Source organism: Sceloporus undulatus, chromosome 8, assembly GCF_019175285.1.
Source record: "Sceloporus undulatus isolate JIND9_A2432 ecotype Alabama chromosome 8, SceUnd_v1.1, whole genome shotgun sequence".
Lineage (NCBI taxonomy): Eukaryota > Metazoa > Chordata > Lepidosauria > Squamata > Phrynosomatidae > Sceloporus > Sceloporus undulatus.
This window is the reverse complement of record NC_056529.1, coordinates 21,300,933-21,324,577: the sequence shown is the minus strand read 5'-3', so window position 1 is coordinate 21,324,577 and position 23,645 is coordinate 21,300,933. Positions and strand designations below refer to the sequence as shown.

Sequence of the window (23,645 nt, the reverse complement as noted above, 5' to 3'; positions counted from 1 at the left end):
CTGGAATACAGAGCACTTCTGGTCCCAAGAATTTTGGATAAGGGAGACTCAACCTGTATTATGCTACAGCCACTGCCAAGTGTCTTCCAAGAAAGGGTCCGTCCAACCAGCGAAACTCATTTGGCCTGGACTTCCAGACTACCCATGGGGAGAAAGAAGGGAGGGCGAGACATCCAAACAGACTTTTAATTGGTTTATTTCAAATTAAACTCCTGTTAAGACATCAGGGTGAGGCATGCGCCAAAGACTTGGACACAGCTCAGGTCTTGCATAACCGCAGGCGCTCAGCTTTCCCACGAAGAGCATACCATTAAGTGCTTCTTTGAAAAAGTGCCCTATGCCCATTTACCCCAAAACAGGAGAAATCTAGGCCAGGTATAATGAAGGAAGGAACAGCCAAGCCTCCCTCCTTCCTGCGCCTCTTGGCCCAAGCTCTTTCCCTGCGCACATTTCAAAATCTGGATCAAGGAAGCAGCTGAACTTTGGAATGTCAGAAGGGGCAGACCGCAGCTTGCAAAAAAGGGACTACAAATCACAGAATCCCCCAGTCAGTGCAGCCAGTGGGGGATTCTGGGAGTCATAATCCACAACAAGCCATTTCATACACACCTAGCCACACTGTTTCTATGTCCTGGTATTGCAGAGGGCAGTTTCCTACAAACAGAGCTATCGCTTTCCTGTCTTCCACTCTCCTCAGCCAAGTTATTGGACTCCCAACTGGAACCACCTTTTACCTGAAGTCAGGAGCATACCTGGTGTTCAGTGGCAAAGCAAGAAAAGACCCCACTTGCCAAGCAGACATAACAGGGATTTTAACCAGGACTGGACTGTCGGAACATGTAGTCCCACTAAGTTTCCCAACATCCAGGAGATAGAACTTGCCATTCTTGCAAAGAGAAAGAGGCATGCTCCTCAAAGTTGTGCATGTCTTTGGCAGAGTGGAGGAGGCACGTTTGTTTGGTTTTTGTTGTTGTTGTTAAACTACAGCTTCCAGAATCCCCCAGCCAGCTATTGACTATGCAGGCTAGGGGATTATGAGAGCTGTAGTCCCCAAAATATTTCAGTTGCTGGTGGAGGTGTGAGCAGGGTGTTTTTCCCTGCAAAATGTTTCCAAAATTGGAGGAGCAAGGACAGAAAAAAATGGCAGCTCCTGTGCATGAATACACAGTGCCAGAACCACAAAGGGAACACTGTATATGCCCCACAAGGTCCAGCTGGGCCTCCTCCAGGCTACTGCCAGGCCGCTTCCCCCTCGTGCAGCAGTTTGTCCACCTCAGTCCGCTGGAGCCACAAACGCTGCTGTTGCTTGGTCTGGAGCTCTTCCACTTGGTGGCTGTTCCCCCGGCAAAGCTGGGCCCCGTTGCATCCAGAGCTGTGCAGAGAGCGGCAGGTGTTGCAGCAAGACGCCGGCAGTGTTCCCGGGCTCAGGCACAAATGCAAGCGGTAGTGGGGCAGCTCGGTGCCTGGGGCCTTAGCCCGGCGTGCCCTGACAGGGCTGAGCTGCGGGCTCCTAGGCTGCCCGGCAGAAGGAGATGCCAGGCCACTCGCCCCGTGGGCCTGGAAGCTGGCGCTGTCATAGGGAGGCCCCGGAGACAAGAACTGGCTGGTGGACTGAGCCGGATAATCCGTGTCCGTTGCCCGGCTGAGCTCCCGCCTCAGGGAGATGAAGGAGAAGGAGGTCTCCAGGTCGGGGTCGTCAGAGGCTGGGATCCCATTGCCGTAGGGCTGATCCGGGCCAGCCGCCCAGACCTTGCTCCTGTTCTCCATGAGCGCTGGATTCCACAGATGATGTTGCCGGCTCCTGGGACTGCTGCGTTCGCAGAGAGGAAGGGGATGCTGCGAGGAGAGCCGGCTTCCTCCCAGGGCCTCAGCATATGGACTCTGCCCCTCCGGATCCTCCCGGTACAGATCGATCCCCTCGGGCGGCTCCGCTTGGGTCTCCCTGCCTTTCGGCCAGTGGACCAGGCTCCGGAGTCTGGCCACACAGGTCTCCAAACTGCCGGTGGATTCTTTCCGGGCCTTCAGGAGGTCTTCTGGCGAGAGGACACAGGGCTCTAGTTCCTCCACCAGCTTCCCCAGGATCTCACACTCCACCCTGGCCGCAAAAAACCCACAAGCGGCACAGAGCAGAGAGGTCCCAGGAGGAAGCTGGGAGATGGTCAGGTGGAGGTTGTCCCGCTGGACGTAGCCCAGACGGCGGAAGCTCCTGGCGATGTCAGCCTCGGGCAGGACTCCCCGCAGGACATGGACATAGACACCGGAAAAGGTCTGCGAAAAGAGAGATGTCCCCATCAGTTCCGGGCCTCTCTCCTCTCGCTAGGAACACTGCCACTTCCAACTATATATAAGCCTGGGTAAGGTTTAAAAGAAACTTTGCTTTTAACTGCTGTACTTTTTACCTTCTGGTGTTTGCAACTGCTTGAAATCAGTATCTCCAACAGAGTGGCTAATACAGTTGGCCCTCTGTATGTACACAGATTCTGTATCCATAGATTCCATCATCCACATCTGGATTGAAATATTTGGCTTAATTCACCTTTTTCTATGTAACTCTATCTTATATTTACATCGATTCTATAAAGACCAGTGTTGCCAATTTCCAGGGAATTCCCTGGAATCCGGGGAATTTAATTAATTTCTTTATGGGGATTTTGACTGAATAATAATAATAATGAATATTAGAGAAATCTGGGGATTTGGGATTTTGGTAAAACATTCCAGGGAATATCTTCGAGGCTTGTTGGCAGCACTGCTAAAGACTGATGTTTTACACAGTTATTCTCTTCTTTTAATTTGTAAGTATTGCTCAGCATATGTCATCAAAGTCATTGCAATTTTTTAATGTGGAAATAACAATAAAAATTAAATATGGATATATATATATATATATATATATGTATGTATGTCCAGTTGGTGCTGCCATTGCATCCTCCCTCTCCCACCCCAAGAGCAACCCAGCAATGCTCACCTTTATGGTGCCAAACTCCTTCCGCCAAGGGAAGAAGTAGAGGTTGATGGCGGCCAACTCCAGCACTTCGAAAGCCTTGCCGAGGCTCTGGAGGGCCGGTCCCAGGTCCAGGTGTCCACGCAAAGCCGCGGCCAGAGTGGCGAAGGTGTCCTCCCCTTGCAAGGCGTAGTGCAGGTCCGGATCCGCCAGCAAATGGTGCCACAGCAGTTCTTTCAGGGACTGGTCGGTGCAGACGCCAGTATGGCCCCGGCGGAAGTCCCTCTGCAAACAGCGGCAGTATTCTTCTTGCAGCGCCGAGCCGGGAGTCATCCTGCAATGGGAAAAAGAGCGGGATCCTGACCCTATTTCTACTCCAACAACATCTAGAAGGTTAAAGGAGTCCATACCTTGGGTCAGAATGGGGACTGTAGTCAAGACATAAGAAGAAGATGACCAGGATCAAAAATATCTCTCCTTACATATAGGAACCTGGCTGGCGGCCATGATCCTATATGCAAGAAGGTGGAAGGAGACCGAAATTCCTGATCTTCAGGAATGGAAACTGAAGATGTCTGACTGTATGGAAATGACAAATTGACATTGCTTCTAAGAGACGCACCGGCTGAAAAATTTGACAAGGATCGGGGCAGGAAGTACAAATACTTGAACCCAACATAAGCAAGATAATAATAATAAGAAGAAGAAGAAGAAGAAGAAGAAGAAGAAGAGAGAGAGAGAAGAGAGAGATTACAGGGTTGAGATTTGGCTTCAAAGTAACTTAGGAAGTTTGTGATTTTATGTCCAGTGTGTTTTCTGACACTAAAAAGGGGGTTACAGCCGCTCAAACGTGTGATTTGGACATTGCTCTAAGCTCTTTTTTACGTTACAATTTTTATATTATTATTATTATTATTATTATTATTATTATTTATACTCCGCTCTTCAGCCATCATATATGTAAAATAATTTTATGTCATATATAAAATGCTGGTATACCATATCCAGAGAAATAAATAAATACATTTTCGCAGGCAGGAAATGTAAGGAATATGATGCTATACAATAGCGTGACGTTGTTTGCAATAAGGTCAGCAATACAAATAATTCAGAGGGAGGAAATAATTGATCGGTCTTTACAGAAGCAATCTATCAATGAGAGAGAGGCCCTTAGGAAATCAATCGGAGCGATTGCTTTTTGTTGCTGCTTTCTTTGAAGGCGCTGCTGAAGTCAGGAAGGGAGGACTGGAGTCTCCGGACCGGTCATTGTCCAGTCGGTGCTTATGGTTGGTGGGTCTGGTTTTATGGCCTTTTCCCTGTTGGTTTGTTATGTTTTTATGTTGTTGTTGTTCTGTTAATAAAATTTAATACAAATATATATATATATATCTCATTACAAGTCGGTATTTAAGCAAAACAATGCATTTGAGATCTTCATTTGTGGTGCTAGATCTATTTAATGTAAATCACTGTCTATTGCATTTATGTTCTTATACATATCATTTTTATGTCCTTTTTAATCAACCTTTTAAATAGAGAGGTTTTATATATAGGGTTCTATTTAGCTTTGTGGCATTTTGAGATGGCCCATGGGCTAATCAATAAACATTGATCGATCGACTGATGGATGGAAAAGAAGGCTAGGAAAGGAAAATGGGTAGAAAGGGCCAGAGAGGAGGAAATGGGAGGGTTGGGGGCCTTTCTTCTGTTTAAACATTTTAACTAAGGTTTTCCATATATATATATATATATATATATATATATATATATATATATATATATATAAAAGGGAGAGGAAAAGAAAGAAGAGAATGAGAAAAGCAGAGAGCGAAAGAGGAGGGATTTGGGGATTCGAGGGTCTTTAAAAACAACATTTTATTTAATATATAGGAATATATTGAATCCAAAGAAAGGACAGGCAAAGAAAGAAGAGAAAGGGGAAAGGAGAGAGAGAAGAGGGGGGTCTGGGTCTGGGGTCTCTCTGGATTTAAATAACCATCTTATTCAAGCTTTTCCAGACAGATAAAAGGAACTAATAGACATTACAGTATCTAGAAGCAACAAAAAGGAGAGAAAGGGTGGGAAAGGCAAGAGCCAGAGCAGAAGGAGCGGGATTTGGGTCTGGGGTCTCTCTGCTTTTTTAAAGGAAGGCATTATATTCAAGGAGTTTCCCTATATATATATATATATACACATATATACAGACACACACACAAGAGAGAGAGAGAGAGTAATAACGTTACACAGCAGCAGGAAAAGGGGAGAGGGAAAGAGGGGGAGCTGATTTGGGTCTGGGGTCTCCCTAGATGTGAAGGGAAGGGTTTTCGGAGTCACTGAAGGCGAGGGAGAGGGAGCTGCCCCTCTCCGGAGGACGAAGCACAGCCCCAGTCGTTTTGGGTCTGGGGTCTCCGGGCTCTTCCTTCCGGAGAAGCCGCTTGGGATTCAAACTCGCGACCCTCTCCCTCACTCACCTGCCGCCGCCGCCGGCTCCCTCCTCCCTCCCTGCAGCCACTTCCGGCTCCCCTTGGCCCCGCCCACTCCCCAGGAGGACGTGACGTCATCCTCCCTGGAGACAGAGGCAGACGGCTGGGCAGATTAACCCTTTCTCTGCTGCTGCTGCTGCTGCTGCTGCTGCAGCACTTCTCGCCCAGGGCTTGCCTTTGCACACGGCACCAGGATAATCCGCTTTCAGGCCGCTTTTAAATGCCATGGCTCCAGGCTGCTAGGGATCCTGGGATCTGTAGTTTTTTGAGGTGTTTAGTCTGCTCTGTCAGACAGAGCTCTGGGGGTGTGTCTGTCTGGATGTGTGCATATATATATATATATATATATATATATATATGAAAACAATCATAGACAGATAGGAAAACACATATATATGTGTGTGTAGCTATGAAAACATAGATAGATAGGAAAACAGATAGATAGCTATGAAAACAGATATAGATAGATAGAAAAACAGATAGATATGAAAACCATTATAGATAGATATTAAAACAAACATGTGTCTGTACTATATGTATGTATGAGCATCTAACCCTGAAAGCCCTGTTTTGCCAAGTATTGTATGACTGTATTGTTCCTTCAGTATGACGATGGTTGTTATTATTCATATTGCATCTGTAGGGTATTGTAGTATTTTGATCCCTGTAACGTTGACTGTTAGACTGTCATTCACTGCCAGCCTTTTCTTGGAGCAGCTATTACTGAACCTTTTTTGTCTTCATGGATTTCCTAACCCTAAACCCTTCTGTTAAATAGGTTCAGTTGTGTCTTGTTGGTGGACTTGGCTGTCTTTCCTCTTCAGACCTGAATCCCAAACCTGCTCCCACTTTCTCAGCTGCTTTGAAGAATGCATGCCCCAGTTTCCCTTTCCTTTTCCTCCTCAGCTTCCTTCCATTGCAGACCCTCTGCTTCTCCCAATCCATGCTTCCCCTTCCCACTTTCTGGATTGCTTTTAAAAGGATTGATCATAACATTATAGACATTGGTATATATATATATGTAGGTGAAGTCTAAAATATGCATGAAAGAATAAGTCAGGATGAAGGGCCAGAGGGGGAAAACTGAGTGCCTGAAGCAGAACAAAGTGGAAATGGGTCTAGATATGAAAAAGGGCAATGAAGTTTAACTTTGTGCAAAATATGTGAAGCCAGATATAATAATCACAAGAAGAGGAAGAAGAGGAAGGAAGAGGAACAGGAAGAAGAAGAAGAAGAAACAGTCAGGAATGAAATGAAGAGTCAAGAGAAGCCAATAAACAGATCTTAACTAGAATTTGGAATGAAATGAATACAGAAAACCAAGTTTGGCCGAAGTTAACCTGGAAGCTCTGTGGCCCGTGTGTCACTCTAGAACTAAGTCTAGGAGCCTTACTCCTCTCCCTCCTCCTCCTCCCTCCAGAGGCGCATGCGCAATGAAGCCTTTTTAGCCTGCAGTTTGACACCTTAACTGCCATGGTGCAGGCTATGGAATTCTGGGATTTGTAGTTTTGTCAAGCATTTAGCCTTCTCTGACAAGAGAGCTCTGGTGCTGCAACAAATAAATATCCATATATATATATATACATACATACTATATGTGTGTGTATGTATGTGTGTGTATATATATATATATATAAAATACACACAGACACATATATCTCTATGGCGATTTCTTAGTCCTGCTAAGGCCCAGCCCTTGTGCCAGAGAGCATTTGCAAAAGAGCTCTCCAGGCCAAGCTGGGCATGGGAAATGTCAATTGATTGAATGGAGCTCCTGGCCCAGGAGAAGCCGCCTTGCCGGGTCTCTCTCCTCCAGGTGCAAAGGCCCAGGGGAGTCCGTCCCATTGGCTGCCCCTGGAGGGCGCCCTGAGCAGCAGCAGCAGGGCTTGGCTTTCACTGGATGGCAGTCCCAGGAGAGAGAAGGCAGTCTGCCCAAAGTGCTGTGGCCATGGATGATGGGAATGGCAGTCCCAAGGACAGAGACCATGGGCGTTGCAGTCCCCCTTGGAAGAGGCCAGGGCTGGGCTGGGCTGGGGATTCTGGGAGCCTGAGTCCCTGCAAAAGGAGGAGAGAGCTGCAAGGTCTGGGGCCGCTTTGTCCACTGGGGGGCGCTGCTGCTGTTGCTGCTGCTGCTGCTGCTGCTGCTGCTGCCTGGGTCCGGACCGGACTCTGCCTGGAGGCAGGCAGGCAGCCTGGCCTCCTCCTCCTTTTCCTTCCTTGGCTTTGCAGCCCGAGAAGAAGAGCCAGTCTCAGTCTGGCGGCGGCGCAGAGAGAGGCGGCAGCGGCAGCTCCAGCCACGTGCCCCGAGGAGCCTCTCTCTCTTCTGTTTGGAGGGGACTGCAGCTCCCATCATCCCCAGCTTTGGAAGCAGCCGGGCAGTGCCAAGGTCTCTGCTCCGGAGGAGGACTAGCGCTCTGCCAGGAGAAAAAGGAAAGCAGGAAAGACAGGAGGGAGAAAGAAAAGCAAGGGAGGAGAAGAAACTAAAGCCCGCCAGCCGAAAAGGAAGGAAAGAAAGAAAGAAAGAAAGAAAGAAAGAGAAGGAAGGAAGGAAGCTAGAAAGAAGCTAGAAAGAAAGCAAGGAAAGAAGGAAGAAAAGGAGCACGGAAGGAGAGAAGCAAGAAGGCAGGCAGGCAGGAGAGTCCTTTGCCGGAGGCTGGGCTCCTTCTCCCGGGGCGACTGCCGCTCCCATCATCCGCTGGCCTCCTCTTGGGGGCGATGCTGGGCCCGGGGTCCCGGGGCCCCTGAGCGCCATGGGGCTGCCAGGCTTGTGCGGGGTCCTCTCCTGGCTCCTGCTGCCCCTCTCCCTCTTGGCAGGTAAGCAGAGGGGGGCCGGGGGGACTGCAGCGCCCATCATCCACTCTCTAGCCAAAGGGACCAGGGGCAGGCCAGTCCCTGAAGCTTGAGGAGGAGATTCCCATTGGGGGGAGGGGGGAAACTAACTGCAGCTCCCATCATCTCGCCTACCTAGCCTAAGAGGGGGAAGTAGTCTTTTGGTATTGCAAGCCCCATCCTCCTTTGCCCAGGGACCTTAAGGGGGAGTTTCTTTTGGTATTGCAAGGCTCATCTTCCTTTGCTTAGCCAACATGCTCAAGGAACCTTAGTGGGGAGTTTCTTGTGGTATTGCAAGACCCATCCTCCTTTGCCTATCAAAACCCAGGGGACCTTAGGGAGAAATGTCTTTTTTGGTATTGCAAGCCCCATCTTCCTGGCCAACATGCCCAGGGGACCTTACGGAGAGGTTGGTTTTGGTATTGCAAACCCCATCGTCCTTTGTCTAGCCATTATGCCTGGGGGTTTGGAGTGAAATGCCTGAGCCTTCCTTATCATCCCTTTGGCCTCCTCCTTGTGCAATTCCTCCCTTATCCTCCATTGATTAATGACTTGTTCCTTTCATGGATTCTGTCGCTCCGATTGAGAGATATTGATCGGAAATTGGCCATTCTTTCTCATATTTATGTCTCGTTCTGTCTCTCGACAAATACGTCAATTTGTCTCTTTCCATCCTATCATATACTTTTATGATCCAGTCTCTTGCCACGATTATCATGATATTTCCCTATTTCCGTTCCAGTTCGGACTACGTCTCCCTTTAAGCCCTTTGCGACGGAAAGACATAGTTTTGCGTGAGTCCTCTTTGAGAGTTCCTATTATATTTTGCTTTTTGGCAGGAATCGGGGCCTGAAATTCCTAATGAAGGAGGAAGAAGAAGCCAGTGGAAAGTCACTTTGCCCAGTTGCAAAATCCCATTTTCTATGCAGAGCCGGGAGGAAAATCCCCAAATGCATTTATTGCAAGGATCTCCTTCGTAATTATTAATGATCGGGATATCCTTCGTAATAGAACCCAATACGGAAAATAAAACAGGGCAAGTAATAATTCATCCGAGATCCTTAAAACACGCCGTTGTCATTCATTTCCCTCGAGTCGGTCCTTAAAACAGAATAACATTAAAAATACTATATAGATGTCTGAATACTAACCATTTTACAAGTCTTGCAACAGAGAATATAAACTTTGCATCCATTTCTGTTACATGTTTATTAGCGTCCGTTGGTAAATACATCAGGAATCGTAGGTCCCATAATTCCCCAGCCAGCCACTGACCATGCCAACTGGTGCATTCTGGGATCTGTAGTCCAAAAAAGTAACATGGCCCAGCCCTATTCGTGACTGATCCTCGCAAGGGACTTCTCTCTAATTCAGATTATACAAAAAGAGATTCCGCCTAAACATTAAGAGACACTTGTTTTTTGACCTCCAAGGCTGCGTCTGCACTGCAGTTATAATCCAGTTTGACGCCCCTTTAACCGCTGTGGCTTGAAACATTGAGCTTTCTTTCTCAGAGAGGTCTGGTATTCCATAGCATTGAGACATAGGTATTAAAGTGGTGTCAAACCTGATTATTTCTGCCATGCGGACGCTGTGGAATGGACTCTTTCAAAGGGACTTAGAGGAGGAGTGCTTTAGTTGTGTATATCTTGCCTTTCTCCCAATATAGGGACTCAGGTGGGGTTGGAGTAGATGACCCTTCCGACTCTTTTAAGTGCGCATTAAATCCGTTTGACACTCTTTTAACTGCCACGACTTGTATGTTACAGAGAATCCTGGGATTTGTAGTTTGGAGTCTACCTGACGCCTCGCCAAACTACAAATGCCAAGATTCAAAGTGGTGCAGTGCAGCTCCATCCGAAGAGTCTGTGGCTCTTCTTCTCCAGAGGAGATTGCAGAGAAGCCATTATGGCAGATATAGTTCTTTTTGTGCAAATTTTGGCACTCTTGCACTGTTTGGAGGCATGGATGGTGACCCCATTTTTGGCACATGCCAGTTGTGCCCTTTGCTTGGCCTGCAAGTCTTCCCAGCCTTGGGCCGCTGACATCCCACTCCGCCCACACATGCGCACGCCTTGTTCCCAGTTCGAAAGGTGCGTGCAGAAGCTGTCCTGCCAACAAGGAGGAGTTTCTGTGTCGACAGGCCAAGGGAAAGGTGTCATTTTAAAGCCTGGGGTTGTGTGTCCTTTTGGGATGGGTATGTTTGAGTGGACTTTGTGGCGTTTCCCTCTTCCTTTTTAGACCCCCGTCCCAAATGGGAGTTAAAGCATGGAGTTCTTGGAAGAGTAGGGCAAGAACACTTGTATCTTTGTAGTTGTTGTCACTGTGTGCCTTCAAGTTATTTCCAACTTATAGCAACCCAATTGTGGGGTTTTCTTGGCATGTTTCTGCAAAGTGGGATCCCCATTGCCATCCTCTGAGGCTGAGAGAGTGTGACTTGCCCAAGGCAAGTGGGTTGCCATGCCGGAGCCGGGACTCAAACCCTGACCTCCAGAGTCATAGTCCAACACTGGAACCACTATTGGAACCAAATGGATGCAATGCTGCATTTTGCTTTTTTCTGGGGTGGCACTCATGGCATTCACTGTGCATTCATGGCATGCTTTGTGTTGTGGGATGTGTCTTATGGTACAAGATGATTACAGGCGGGATATAAGAAAATAATACTAATAATTAATAATGATAATAATGATGATGATGATGCAGGATGATGCTGGCTCCTGTGTGTGGTTTGCAGACAGTTTATGGTAGTTTTTGACATATACATACACAAGACTCACATTTATGTATAAATATATACAGAGAGAGATATAAATGTGTTTCTGGGTTTTTTCCTTTCCTTTTTGCTCTGTTTAATAAAAGTGATTTTTGTAAATAAAAAAAAAAAGGTCAGAAAGTCCTTAAAGACGCACAGTTTTGTTGGTTGCAATGCTGCAGCAACAAACCACAGTTTCTCTAAGCAGCGTTCTCTCAGTGCGCAAGCGGCGATGTTCTAAAGGACTGCAACCCCAGAAATTTGGAGACCAAGGGCCAATTTTATGGGAGCACAGAAGAAAAACGTGTCCCATCATTCATAGCTGGTATGCAACGCCTTCCTCACTCACCCTATATGCACACAGACACACACGCAGACACACAACTTTGCCCTCTGAAATGTTGCGGCTCGGAAACGTTGACCGTTTTAGCCCTCGCTGCAAATCCGAATCCGACACCTGCAAAAAATCCCAGGAATTTGAAATATTCCTCTGGCTCAGAAGCAAAAGCTTTGTTTTTGGGGTGAGGCTCATTTCCTTTTTGCAGAAGAAATATGGCCAAAGTGTGCGGCTGAGTCACTGTTTCCAAACGACAAAAGACTTTTACCATGTTTGGGGGGGGGGGTTGGACAAAGCATTTACATAACTTACTAAAGTTGTCCTCGATGCCTTTCTTCCTCCTTCATTCAACATCCTGCTCTGTCACTTTCTTGGTCTGGATCACCTTTCCCCACTCCAACTCCCATCATCCCCAACCACCCTTTCAACACCCTGCGCTGCCAGTTTGCGAATCTTGTTCAGCTTTCCCCACTCCAGATCTCATCATCCCCAGCTATCATAGCCATGATCTGCTCTAGTAGTTCCCTTCCTTTCTCTTCTCTGCATCTAATGCAAAGGTGGGCAATATCAAATGGGACTGCAGGTACAAGCAGCCTTTGGGAGACTACATCTCCCAAAGCATGGGGATTCTGGGAATTGTAGTCTTCCTCCAGGGCACTTTTCCCAGCTGTAGGGGGGAAATGTACTTAGGTTGAATGAGAATCCTCACTGGGGGATTCTGGGAGATGCAGTCTCCCCAAGAACACTCTCCCCAGCTTTAGATAAAACCGTGCTTAGATTGAATGAGAATCCCAATTGAAGTATGCAGATTGAAGTTCAGATTTAGACATTTGCATTGTGCCACAGGGATCTTTTCTGTTTATTGCTAAAGATGATAATATATTTTTACGTTAACGATTTTTGCACGGTCCTTTGGGTAAAAAGTCGATGCATTCCTGTTATTTAAAAATGCACCTCGAACTGCATAGATTTGGGGTTCCTCAAGCGGGAGGCATTCCTGCTGCCACCGAAGCAAGATGGGACATGTTTTCTTTCCGCAGCCTTAATTCAGGATTATTCTGGATGAATAACCAGCAGCTTCCTCCTCTCTACTCCTGGCCCAGCCTCCTACTCCTGGCTTCTCATGTTGCAACAGCTGGCTGTCAGGAATTGTGGAACTGTGTGGCCCTTTGCATCAGGAATTGTGGAATTGTGTGGCCCTCTAGATATCCTTGACTGCAACTCCCAGCAGCCTTAGACAGCATTGCAAAGGTGGGCGATACTGGGAGTTACAGTCCAAAGAAGGCTTGCTCTCCTGTCTCCTCCTTTTGGGGATCCTGGGAGTTACAGTACTGTCCAACAATATCTGGTCTATTTGAAGTCCTTGCTCTTCTGTCTCTTCTTCTTTTTAGGGATAACGGGAGTTAGAGTCCAGCAATATCTGATCCATGTGAAAGTCTTGCTCTCCTGTCTCCTCCTTCTCTTTTGGGGGATACTGGGAGCTACAGTCCAGCAATATCTGGTATCAATGAAGGAGTCTTACTCTCCTGTCTCCTTTTCCTCCACCTTTTGGGGATGCTGGGGGTTATAGTCCAGCAACATCAGATCTCCATGAAGGCGTCTTGCTTACCATGCCTCCCCCTTGTGTTTCTGTTTTTGGAAAATCCCTGTGACGCATCCAGCCGGGCTGTTTTTGCGCAAATATTTAGCGAACAAGCAAACCCCTGGCTGTTCCTGGGCTGCGGCAAAAGTAAACTCAGGAAGGCTGTTGGAAACAGAGGCATCTGGTGTTTGGAGGAGGGCCCCAAAGGCCAGGCTCTGTCTCCTTCCAAAATGGTCCTGCCAAGTAATTGGGTTCATCCAGAACCGAAAGAACCGACCGGGCAGCTGTTCCGATGCAGAGCTTGGGTTGCCCAGTTGACTTGCAAAGTTTCCTTCGGAGTGCAATCCTAATTCGCTTTGCATTTTTGGATGGTAGCAGCAATCCATTCATTCTGGCCAGGCTGAATTCTTCGGTCAGGCACTTTGGAAAGGCCTGGTGTTTTGCTTCTGTGCTGGGAAATGAAGGAGCGGCAATCTCCACATCTCACACAGAGAGAGAGAGAGACTCTTGGAAAGCGCATTGCTTAGAGGAGTCCGAATGTTTTGGTCCTATTTATTTCATGTATTCCTTTAAATATTTTTCTCCAACTCACTATCATGAAATGTCAAGGTAGCGTTTGAATGAGTATGAGCCACTTAAAACAAGTTCAGTTAAAAACAATACAAATAGTATTGTCGTATGGCTTTGAGTGTTGGACTATGGCTCCGGAGACCAGGGTTCGATTCCCAGCATGGCCATAAAACCTACCTTGGATAAGTCACATACTCTCAGCTTCGGAGGACGCCAATGGCAAAACCTCCTCTGGATAAACTTTGCCTAGAAAGCCCCATGATGCATTCAGCTTGGGTTCGCCATAAGTTGGAAATGACTTGAAAACACATAATGCACACTTGGATAAGTCTCATGCTCTTGGCCTCAGAGGAAGGCAATGGCAAGAAAACCCTATGATAGGCTCACCAGAAGATGAAAATGACTGGAAAACACACAACACAACACAACACAACACACACACACACACACACACACACACTTGGATAAGTCACATGCTCTTAGCTTCAGAGGATGGCAAGAGCAAAACTCTTCTGAACAAATCTTGCCAAGAAAACCCCATCATAGATATAGATATAGATAATAAATAGATATAGATATAGATAATAAAGCAAACTACACATAATATATTCATTGCTGTTGTGTGTCTTCAAGTTGTTTCCAACTTAAGGTGGCCTTAGGGTCACCATAAGTTGGAAATAACTTGAATGCACACAACAACAAGCAACATAGTTGGCTTTATTATATTGCATATCTTTCTATCTGGATAAAGTGTTTCATTGCAGAGATGTATATTTGTGTTACTCCTTCCTTCTCCTCTCTGTGTGCGTTTGTTGGATTGTATGTCTTTGGCAGGGCTGGCGGCTTTTAGTGCTTGCAGAGCACCATGCGCTGGACACTGATGATGGCCCTGTATAAATAAATGATGATAATGAGGATAAGAGCATAAAAACATGTTAAACAATCCAGGTTAAAAGGGGAGATGGCTAAAACGGTTAAAACCAGGTACATGTGAATTAAAAAAGAAAGAAAGAGAGAGAGATTTGGGCTTTGGTAAAGAGTAGTGATTTAACTTGGCACCTAAAAGAGACCGCCTTCGGTGCCCATCGGTCCTCCATAAAGCAAAGAAGACCCATCTCCCTGTGCGATGATGTGTCAGTTCCACCAGTTCTTGGGTGGATACTTCCTAGCTGAGTAAATTCATTTAAAACTGTGTGTTACCAACATATTTGTGGTATGAGTGGTCTCCTTCCGCGTCCGGTTTGCTCTGATCGCACCCATTGCTATGTGAACACACTGTGCACAAGTATTGTATTCTCTTCCTCTGAGGAAGTGGGTTGCGACCCCTTGAAACGTCCTTGTGAAAATAAATTGGGAGGCTTAAAGCACTTTGGCGTAGTGTTTTTGGACTATGACTTTGGAGGTCAGGGTTCGAATCTTGGCTCAGCCATGGAAAACTACTGGGGGACCTTGGGCATGTCACACTCTCTCGGCCTCAGAGGATGGCAATGGCAAACCCCCTCTGAGCAAATCTTTCCAGGAAAGCACCATGATAGGCTCACCTTGGAGTCATCGTAAGTCAGAAACTACTTGAAGGCACACAACAACAACAGCGACAACAACAACAACAACAACAAGCAACAACTATTTGTACAAGTACTAACCATAGCTGACCTTGCTGAGCTTCTAAGATCAGATGGAAACTGGTGCCTTTAGGATTTAGAGCCATGTCTTTCTTGGAGAAAGTGGGTGAAGAGGCACTTCCTTTTCCAGTCAGCAGCAAGAGGGTGTGTGCGTGCATGCGTGCGTTTTGTTGTGTTGTGTCCCAGTGTGTCTGTCTCCTTCAGAGGGTGGAAGAGCAACCCTTGCACATTTACACAATCTATATGTGGCATCTTTTGTTATTGCACAGAGGCTCTTCAGCTGAAATGGGGTGATGTCTTGCGATTTCATTTCCTGGCCCAGTTTGCTGCCAACATGGTCACGGTTTTCATTTGCGGTAAAGTGTACCATTGCAAGGTGTGGGTACATGTGTGTGTGTGTTTACACACTTCTGCAGACCCAAGGGACTTTTCTGTGTGTGGTTTACACCCACCTCCATCCAAGACTTCATCCCTGGCCTGGCAAAACGTGGGCCTCCTTGTCTTTTTCTGCCTTAATGCAGCGCTGAGTTTCTGTTTGTGCCAACTTCTGCATCTCCCGCTCTTTTTGGTCCGGTGACTCATTGGAGTCTGCAGGATGTGAGAAGTTTAATTATAACTAACTGCGCCTGCAAATGTTGTCGTTGCGTTCTTTGGGTAGGAGCCCCGCTTTTATGGGCACTGCGCTCTCAAAAAGAAAATGTGGCTGGAGGATGACTAAAAACGATGCCACTCACCAAGAACAAGATTACTGTTTTAAAAAATAGAGTATCCCAGAACTTGGAGGCTGTGTTTTTCCCCAAAGTGGAAATCCCAGGGGCCATGCTAGTTGGGGGATGCTGGGTGTTGTAGTTTTGCAGAGTAACTTTGCCCACGCCATACTACTTTGTGAACAGTAAGAGTGAGAGGTCCAAGGAGTTTCAAAACTGGGTCCAGATGCTAAGTGAATTGCTACTAGTCTTGTTCTGAGCGTTGGGTCCCAGTGAAGATCCAGAGACAATTTATTTCTGCAGTTCAGAGTATTATAAAGTTGTGTATAAAGAGGCACTCTGCACATGCTTAGAAGGCCTGTTGTTGCTACTTTCCCATGCCCAAATCTTTGTGGCATTTCACATCATGGCCCTATAAATGTCAGAGCTGGAAAATGTGCCTTCTGTTTTGGACTATGACCTCCAGGATCTGGCTGGGGGATGTGGGGAGACGTAGTCCAAATAAAGGAACATTTTCCAAGCAAGTGTTGCTTTGAATTGGTCTGTAGATTTGCTCCTTTGCATTCATAGCCGGCCAGAAAGGTTGTGGGTGTCTAGGAGTGTGTATGTGTGTGTTTCTAGTGACACAGTAGCTTCTTTCTTTCAACTGTGCCTCCACCCTCCGATCCTATTATCTCTCCCTTGCAATATGTTTGCCCAGCCCAGCTGATGTTTCTTACTTTTACTTCATTGGCCTTGCCTCCCATCCTTCTCCTCCTCTTTCCTTTCTGGTGGTGCCCAAAACCTCCTTGGTCTGGCTGGGATGCCATCATTTTCAAATGCCTTCACAAAAAGCCCCCAGACCCAAACTTGGACTCTCCTACAACAAAACGTGTGCAAATCTTGGGAAAAGTTGAGCTGACTTGGTGGGAGGAAAAAGGAGGTGCGCTCTGTACAAGCTCAGAGGCGCTGAGTTATTACCCAGATTGTCAAGGAACAGATCGTTTGGGGGACGAAAAACCTGCTTATCTTGAACTGTTGGCTTATTTTGGTTTTAATACAGTGGGGGCCCTTGGTATCCGCTGTGGTTTGGTTCCAGGATGCCTCATGGATACCAAAATCCATGGATGCTCAAGTCCCATTATACAGAATGGGTTGTTGTTGTTGTTGTTGTTATTAATATTGTTATTACAGTGAGTCCTTGGTATCTGCTGGGGTTTGGTTCCAGGATTCTCTCTGGATACCAAAATCCGTGGATGCTCAGGTCCCATTATATAGAATGGGTTATGATTATTATCAGTAGTATTATTATTACAGTGGGCCCTTGGTATCTGCTGGTATCCACTGGACCCCCATAGATACTAAAATCCATGGATGCTGAAGTCCCATTATATACAATGGGTTGTTGTTATTATAATTATTGTTATTACTATTATTATTATTATTATTAGAGTGGGCCCTTGGTATCCGCGGGGGTTTGGTTCCAGGACCTGCCGTGAATACAAAACCCATGGATGCTCCAGTCCCATTAAATACGATAACGGTGCCCCTTATAGTAAATGCAAAAATCAAGGCTTGCTTAGTGGAATTTATATATTTTTAACATACTTTCAAGCCATGGATGGTTGACTCCGTGGATAAAAATAAATAAAGCTGTGGATATGGAAGCTTGGCTGCATTTTAAGAGGGGGGCTTTTTTTCCCCTGGAAGGAAAGACGCAGGTATTTATCTGAAGCCAGTGTGATGTAGTGGTTTGAATCTTGGACTACGACTCTGGAGCATCATTCCCTGTGGGTTTCTGGGAGTTTGAGTCCAACAGTCCAAAACTCAGGGTCATATAGCAAAGGATCTAAAGGATTGAAGCAAAGCAAAACAAAGTCTTTCCAAATTTCTATTGGAGGGCCATGCCAACCCCAGAAGCACCGGATGCCTGCATGCATGCTTTCTCTGCATTCTGCGTGCAGCAGCTTTCTATGAATTTGCTACAAATCTTGATTAACTGTATTGGTTTCCATTCACGGCCGGATGAGGATTGCTTATTAGAGGTATCTGCTTGTCTTGATTCTAGAGATGTGGTTTTTGTGCTGCTTTGTTCGCCTTCTTTACAGTGCAAAAAAAAAAATTGCATTTGGCGACGGCTGGAGCGACCAAAAATAATGGCAATGGTGAGAAGTTCTTGCATTTCCCTATAGTTGTTGACCGTCAAGGGATCAATGCAGAATCCCTTCCGTGGGATAGAGCCATTGTTAGGGTCATGATCATTTGCTCCATTTGATATCCAGTATACAGTTTTTCAGTCTTAACAGCACAGAGAGTAGACCAAAAAATTGTATACTGGATATCAAATGGAGCAAATGGTCACGACTCCAACAATGGCTTTATCCCAAGGAAGGGATTCTGCATTGATTCCTTGGTTGTCAGTAACTAAGGCTTTTAAGTCCTATAGCTCCAGGGGTTGCAATGGTGCAGCTCTCTTGTTGGACGCTATCTCCCATTAGCCCCAGTCAGCATAGGATGCTGGGGGATGCAGTCCACCAGGGCCATGCAATTCCCAACCATTGCAATAGCTATTCCAAAATAGAGTGGACCCATTGCATTGTCTGAACTTAATGCAAGCATTTCAATGCACTGGTTCTGATCTAGTTGGGGCTCGTAAACAGATTCAAGGGGATGAGATTTTCATGCGCACACCCTGCGCTGTGGCCTAAAAACCCCATGACCGTTTTTCTGACTCACATTCTTCAGCGAAAGGAAAGGAAGGGATTTGGGGAAAAGGTGAATCACCCCTTTCTTCTCTCTTTCTGTGCCATCCGGTTGCTTGGGTGGCACCAGCCGCTTGGCAATTTCCTTCAGTCTTTTTATTTTTCAAGCCATGGATGGTTCCTGGCTGCCTCTTTTTTAGGTGTAACCAGAGAGTGGCACAACGGCAGTGAGGCTGAGCCACAAACTGACCAGTCCTTGGTCCGTATCCCAGTTGGTGGCCTTGGGTAAACTGGCATCTCTCTGGTCTGTCACATAGTCATTATGGCCTACCCTCTTTAAACTCCATGCATTTTGCAGACCAGGTCTGCAAAAGTTCGTACTCAAATTTCTTTGGCACTGTTGGTCACCAAGGTGCTGCATGATCCCTTTGCATACCTTTTTATGTTGCTGTTGTTGTTGTGTGCTCTTCGAGTCATTCCTGACTTATAGCAACTCTAAGGTCTTAAGTACTCCTCAGCCAAGACTCTCAGGATGATGGGACATACAATGAGACCTTTAGACTTGTTGCTAATATTAAGGGCCAAAGGAGTGAACCAGATGGAAATGGGGAAATATCACCTTAGAAGATACGATATGATTTATGTATTTGTTTATGTTATTTGTCTTATTATGGAGACGTGTGTTGTTTGTGTGCTGTTTAGTATTGTTTTGTATTGCATGGATGTAAGGCCTCTGTTTGATTTCAGGTAATAGAAAATGTCTTAAAAGAAATGAAAGACATAAAATGGGTGAGAAACATGCTGGTGATTCATGCAAAGTCCCCAGACCGAAAGAGAGAGAGAGAGAGACTCATAGGGTTGTTGTGTGAATCATTTCCAGAAAGCGATGTCTGTCTTTGTGGAGGGATATCCCCAAAGTCAGATGCTGCTTCCTCCATAGAGCCTGGTGCAAAGTCTCCCCAGAGAGAACAGAGGAGGCATTGGAGACTTCTCTTTCTGAAAAGAACCCCATGCTTCTGCATGAAATAATGATAGTAGCAATGGCTGGGATCCAGTTGACATCTCGCTTGCGCATAGGTTAGCCTGTGGAAGCGGTACAAAATTATCGCCTGATGCAGAACAGCCACAGGCCATTGCAGAGGAAGAGTTGCGCATGGGAGTGCATTGTGCACAAGTGTTCGCACTTGTGTCTGGGTTAAACGGTGCAAAAACCTATCTCTGTTTTTATTTAAACAAGCCTTTTAAGATCCAGAAGGCTTGGTTTTATTGGGAGACGAGAGAGTTGGTCTTAGATTATTAATTTTAACTTGGTATGGTTTAAATGTTATATTTGTGTGTGTATATATATATATATATGATTTTAATTGTACATTTTTAATTGTTGTGTTTTATATATGTTAACTGCCTTGGGTCCCACTTTGGGAGAAAAACGGGATAAAAATAAAACAAACAAATCAATCAATATATGTTAAAAGGCTTATATCCACAGATTTCCTGGGATTTCGAGGCAACATGTAGATAAGACAATTAACTATCCAAATCGATTCCAGATTGATATAAAAAACCCTTAATGGATATTCTGTCTAAAAAATCAAATACAGAATTACTTAAAGATTGGGAAAGAGTTGTGGACTATACAAGGAAAAAATGGGGGACGATAATACTGATTAAAGATATATAAATATAATCAATCAATAAATATCAATATCTCACCTACTCCGATCAGGACCGAGGTGGACATATCCTCAAAGAATGAAAAATATAGAAAACGGATTAACTTATAAGGTTTTGCAATCCTTTACTTTTACAAGGGGTAAAGCAAGAGAGTAATAAAGTGTGTGTGTGTGTGTGCGTATAAGTTCTTCCATGAGCAATAACTATTTAACCAGAGGCATGCCTTTTTAGGCATGGGAGTCTGCATTTACAAGTGTCCAGCTGCCTCTGTTTCATGGCTCCTCTCCCGGGAGTTTGACTGTTGGTTGGCCTTTGCACTGAATTTTTGCTTTGCTTATTTAAATCATATTATTATTATTATTTCTGTAATTTTCCTTTCAATGCTTTCATGCACCCCTTTTATAATGCCTGGTCCCCCCAACTTCTCTCTCTCTCTCTCTTCATTTGGTGATTCCAGGGTCCTTTCCTTCCTTCTCTTCTGCTCTTGAGACCATCATCAGCGGACTTAGAATTGGATTAATTTTCCATAAAAACAGGATGCAGCGGCTGAAATGGACGGCTGTTGATGATTTATAATATATTTTTTCCAGTAAATGGAAATCTGGACACTGGCTTTTTTCCCTCCCTTCTTTTCGGGATAGTACTAGCTTGGCAAAGGGACGTTTCTCCTTTTCACTTTTTGGATGCAGTCCTCCTTTGGGAGCAGAGAAGCTCTCCGTCCGCCTTTTAATTTGCTGCCAAATTGGTTTTTCATCTGGACAGTAAAAGCCAATGGCAGCCTCCATATAGGTTTCTCCACTGCATTGTGCTTCCAGAGAAGTCAGGCTGCAATGCATCTCTTCTTTTTATTCCTCATTGTCACCAGATGAACCGTTTTGCCCTGGAAGAAGGAGAGTCGGAATTTCTAATCCTGGGCTGTGTCTGCACTGCAGAAATAATCCAGTTTGGCACCGCTTTAACTTCCATGGCTTAATGCTATGGAATCCTGGGACTGGGAATTGGTTGTGGGACCCAGAGCCTGCATCTGCACTGCAGAAATAATGCAGTCTGAGATTTCGAATTTGGTGAGATTTCTCAATATTGCATAGCATGGAGCCCTGGCAGTTAAAGCGGTCTCAAACTGCATAATTTCTGCAGTACAGATGCAAACCTGCTCTGTGGTAGAGGTGCATCTATACTGTAGAAATAATGCAGTTTGACACCACTTTAACTTGCCATGGCTTCATGTTAACAAATCCTGGGTAGTTTTGCAAGCCGACAGCAATCTTTGGTAGAGAAGGCTAAAGACCGTTGTTGTTGTTGTTGTTGTTGTGTGCACCTTCAGGTTGTGGCAACCCTAAGGCAAACCCATCATGGGGTTTTCTTGGCACGTTCCTTCAGAGGTTTGCCGTTGCCATCCTCTGAGGCTGAGAGAGTGTGACTTGCCCAGGGTCACCCAGTGGGTTTCCATGGCCGAGCCAGGATTTGAACTCTGGTCCGCAGAGTCCTAATCCAATGCTCAAACCACTACACCACACTGACTCTCCAATTTGCTGTTGCAAAACAACAAATCCCAAGATACCATAGGATGGAGCTACTGTACAATACTTAAAATGGTATCAGACTGCATACTACAACACTTAAAGTGGTATCAAAGTGCATTATTTCAACAGTGTAGATGCACTTTTGATGTTGTTCCAGACCTCCCCAAGGGTTATTTTGTGCTGAATACAGACACACGTTAGCATTGTAAGATAAGCCTTATTGATGGTCAGTGGTGCATCAGTATTGCAATGGTGTGATTGTTGGTCCAGTTTTGCCAGTTTGTTTCTCAGCTCCACTGCAGGCTAGTTTGGCGAAGGCTCAAGCCCCTCTTTTCTTCTCTTCTGGGGCACAAGGCAACATTTTGACACCTGTGCCAAATCATAGTTATTTAGTGTTGTATTTCCCCCTTTTTATCCTTCTCTTGGCGCTGTGGCATTTTGGGGGAGACTCGGTGCAAGAGTCTTTTGGCACCTGCGCCATTATATTTATTTAGCGTTACACTTTCCCCCCTTTATTCTTCTCCTGGAATTGTGACACAGGTTTCCAAGGTCCAGAGTCCGCTCTGCTAGACGTGCGAAGCTCAGCTTGCAGCTGGCTAGTTATATATAGAGAGCCCATGCGCAGAGGCCGAAGGCAAAACATGCGTGCACCGCAGCTGAAAGGTCAGCAAGGGCCGGAAAAAGCTGAAAGCGCAGGAGGAAGCGCAGGGCGACCATTGGCAAGAGCCGTAATTGGCGACAATAACAACAACATATGGGTCTCTGGACAGGGTCTGGGTCCATTTGGTGACGGTCAGCTGTTTGGACAGCTGGAAAAACAAAGCAGCTGTTTGGCATGAAAGACGTCCAACTCCAGTTTTCCTTTTGCTTGCAAAATGCCCTTGCCCCCTTGGTTGGCCAATGGGACCGTCTTTGGGGATTATGTCTCTGGCTGGATGCTCTGGTTGCAAATGCGTTCTTCTTTATTGGTTCTTGCCTTTAAAATAAATATTCATGGATTAACTGGATTCTCAACCCATCAGGATCCTGGGGGTGGATTTCCTTGGAGCGAACTGTCCACTTCTGCAAGGCTTTTCTCTGCCCTGAGTTGACTTGATTGTTATTGTGCATCTTCAAGTTGTGTTCTGACTTATGGTAACCCTAAGCTGAACCTGTTAACAGAGTTTTCTTGGCAGGGTTTCTTAAGAACAGGGTCACTATTCCCTTCTTCTGAGGCTGAGAGGGAGTGACTTATTTGCTCAAGGTCCACAGATAAGCCAGGATTTGAATCCTGGGCCTCATTCCCACTTACAAAAAAAGCAGTTTGCAATCTGAATTGACGTATCGATCGACAGCGGAGCGTGGTTCCCACTACATTTGTCCCAATCGCATTTTGTCCCTGTAAAACAACCCACTTGTGGTTCACATTCACAAATGAATCAGTTCAAAGTGGACCCGCTCCAGCCGGCTTAAGGGCAAATTTAAATCAATTCCGGTCCGCATCTGGTTCACACTTGTGCAGAATCGATGTATCCAAAAAGATGCGGAAGACATCAGTGTCAGAAAGACATGGGTTAAATGGTCCTAGCGCATGGCCCTCCTCTCCGAATTGCTTCAGCAATTTGATTTAAGGGGGAACCAGAGTCATTTGCACCAGTTCAAACGGAATTGCGATCCAGTTTAAAAGGTAGTGGGAATGAGGCCTTGGCATGATGTAGTGGTTTGAGCGTTGGACTATGATTCTGGAGATACGGGTTCGATTCTCAGCTCGGCCATAAAGCCCAATGGGTGACCTTGGATACGTCACAGTTTTCAGCCTCAGGGGAAGGCAATGGCAAACCTCCTCTGAACAAATCTTGCCAAGAAAACCCCAGGATAGGGTTGCCATAATGATTTGAAGGCACACAACACACATACGCTCCCAGAGTCCTAGACAAACGCCCAATCCTCTGCACTAGG

At 45.8% G+C, this 23,645-nt stretch overlaps 2 protein-coding genes across 7 annotated transcripts in view; one reads left to right on the top strand and one right to left on the bottom strand.

Annotated features, from left to right (window-relative positions):
• Positions 1-180: 180 nt before the first annotated feature.
• On the bottom strand, positions 181-5,464 carry SPATA2L (spermatogenesis associated 2 like). Of its 4 annotated transcripts, none has more exons than XM_042438605.1 (3): positions 5,418-5,464; positions 2,969-3,283; positions 181-2,268 (listed from the first exon to the last, which is right to left on the bottom strand). In XM_042438605.1, the coding sequence occupies exons 2-3, from the start codon at positions 3,275-3,277 to the stop codon at positions 1,231-1,233; spliced, it is 1,347 nt and encodes a 448-aa protein (XP_042294539.1). In that variant the 5' UTR covers positions 3,278-3,283; positions 5,418-5,464; the 3' UTR covers positions 181-1,230. The 4 variants fall into 4 exon arrangements, with proteins under 4 accessions (XP_042294539.1, XP_042294537.1, XP_042294540.1 ...); XM_042438603.1 differs by having other exon boundaries at positions 2,969-3,278; positions 5,416-5,457; XM_042438606.1 differs by lacking the exon at positions 5,418-5,464 and adding an exon at positions 4,085-4,295 and having other exon boundaries at positions 2,969-3,278.
• A 2,122-nt stretch (positions 5,465-7,586) lies between these two features.
• The window catches only part of PIEZO1 (piezo type mechanosensitive ion channel component 1), a 92,082-nt gene continuing 76,023 nt past the window's right edge, over positions 7,587-23,645 (top strand). For 2 of the 3 annotated variants that reach the window (XM_042438380.1, XM_042438379.1), the window contains exon 1: positions 7,588-8,241. In XM_042438380.1, the coding sequence (XP_042294314.1) occupies positions 8,178-8,241 (64 nt within the window). In that variant the 5' untranslated portion in view covers positions 7,588-8,177. Of the gene's footprint in view, positions 8,242-23,645 lie in introns of all 3 variants that reach the window. The other variant, XM_042438378.1, reaches the window with a different exon arrangement.

Bases quoted from the DNA above. Each gene is read 5' to 3' on its own strand.
- SPATA2L (XM_042438602.1), bottom strand. From the start codon at position 3,352: ATGGACTCCTTTAACCTTCTAGATGTTGTTGGAGTAGAAATAGGGTCA. The intron at 2,269-2,968 runs GTGAGCATTGCT...CTCTTTTCGCAG, and splicing joins AGGAGTTTGGCACCATAAAG to ACCTTTTCCGGTGTCTATGT.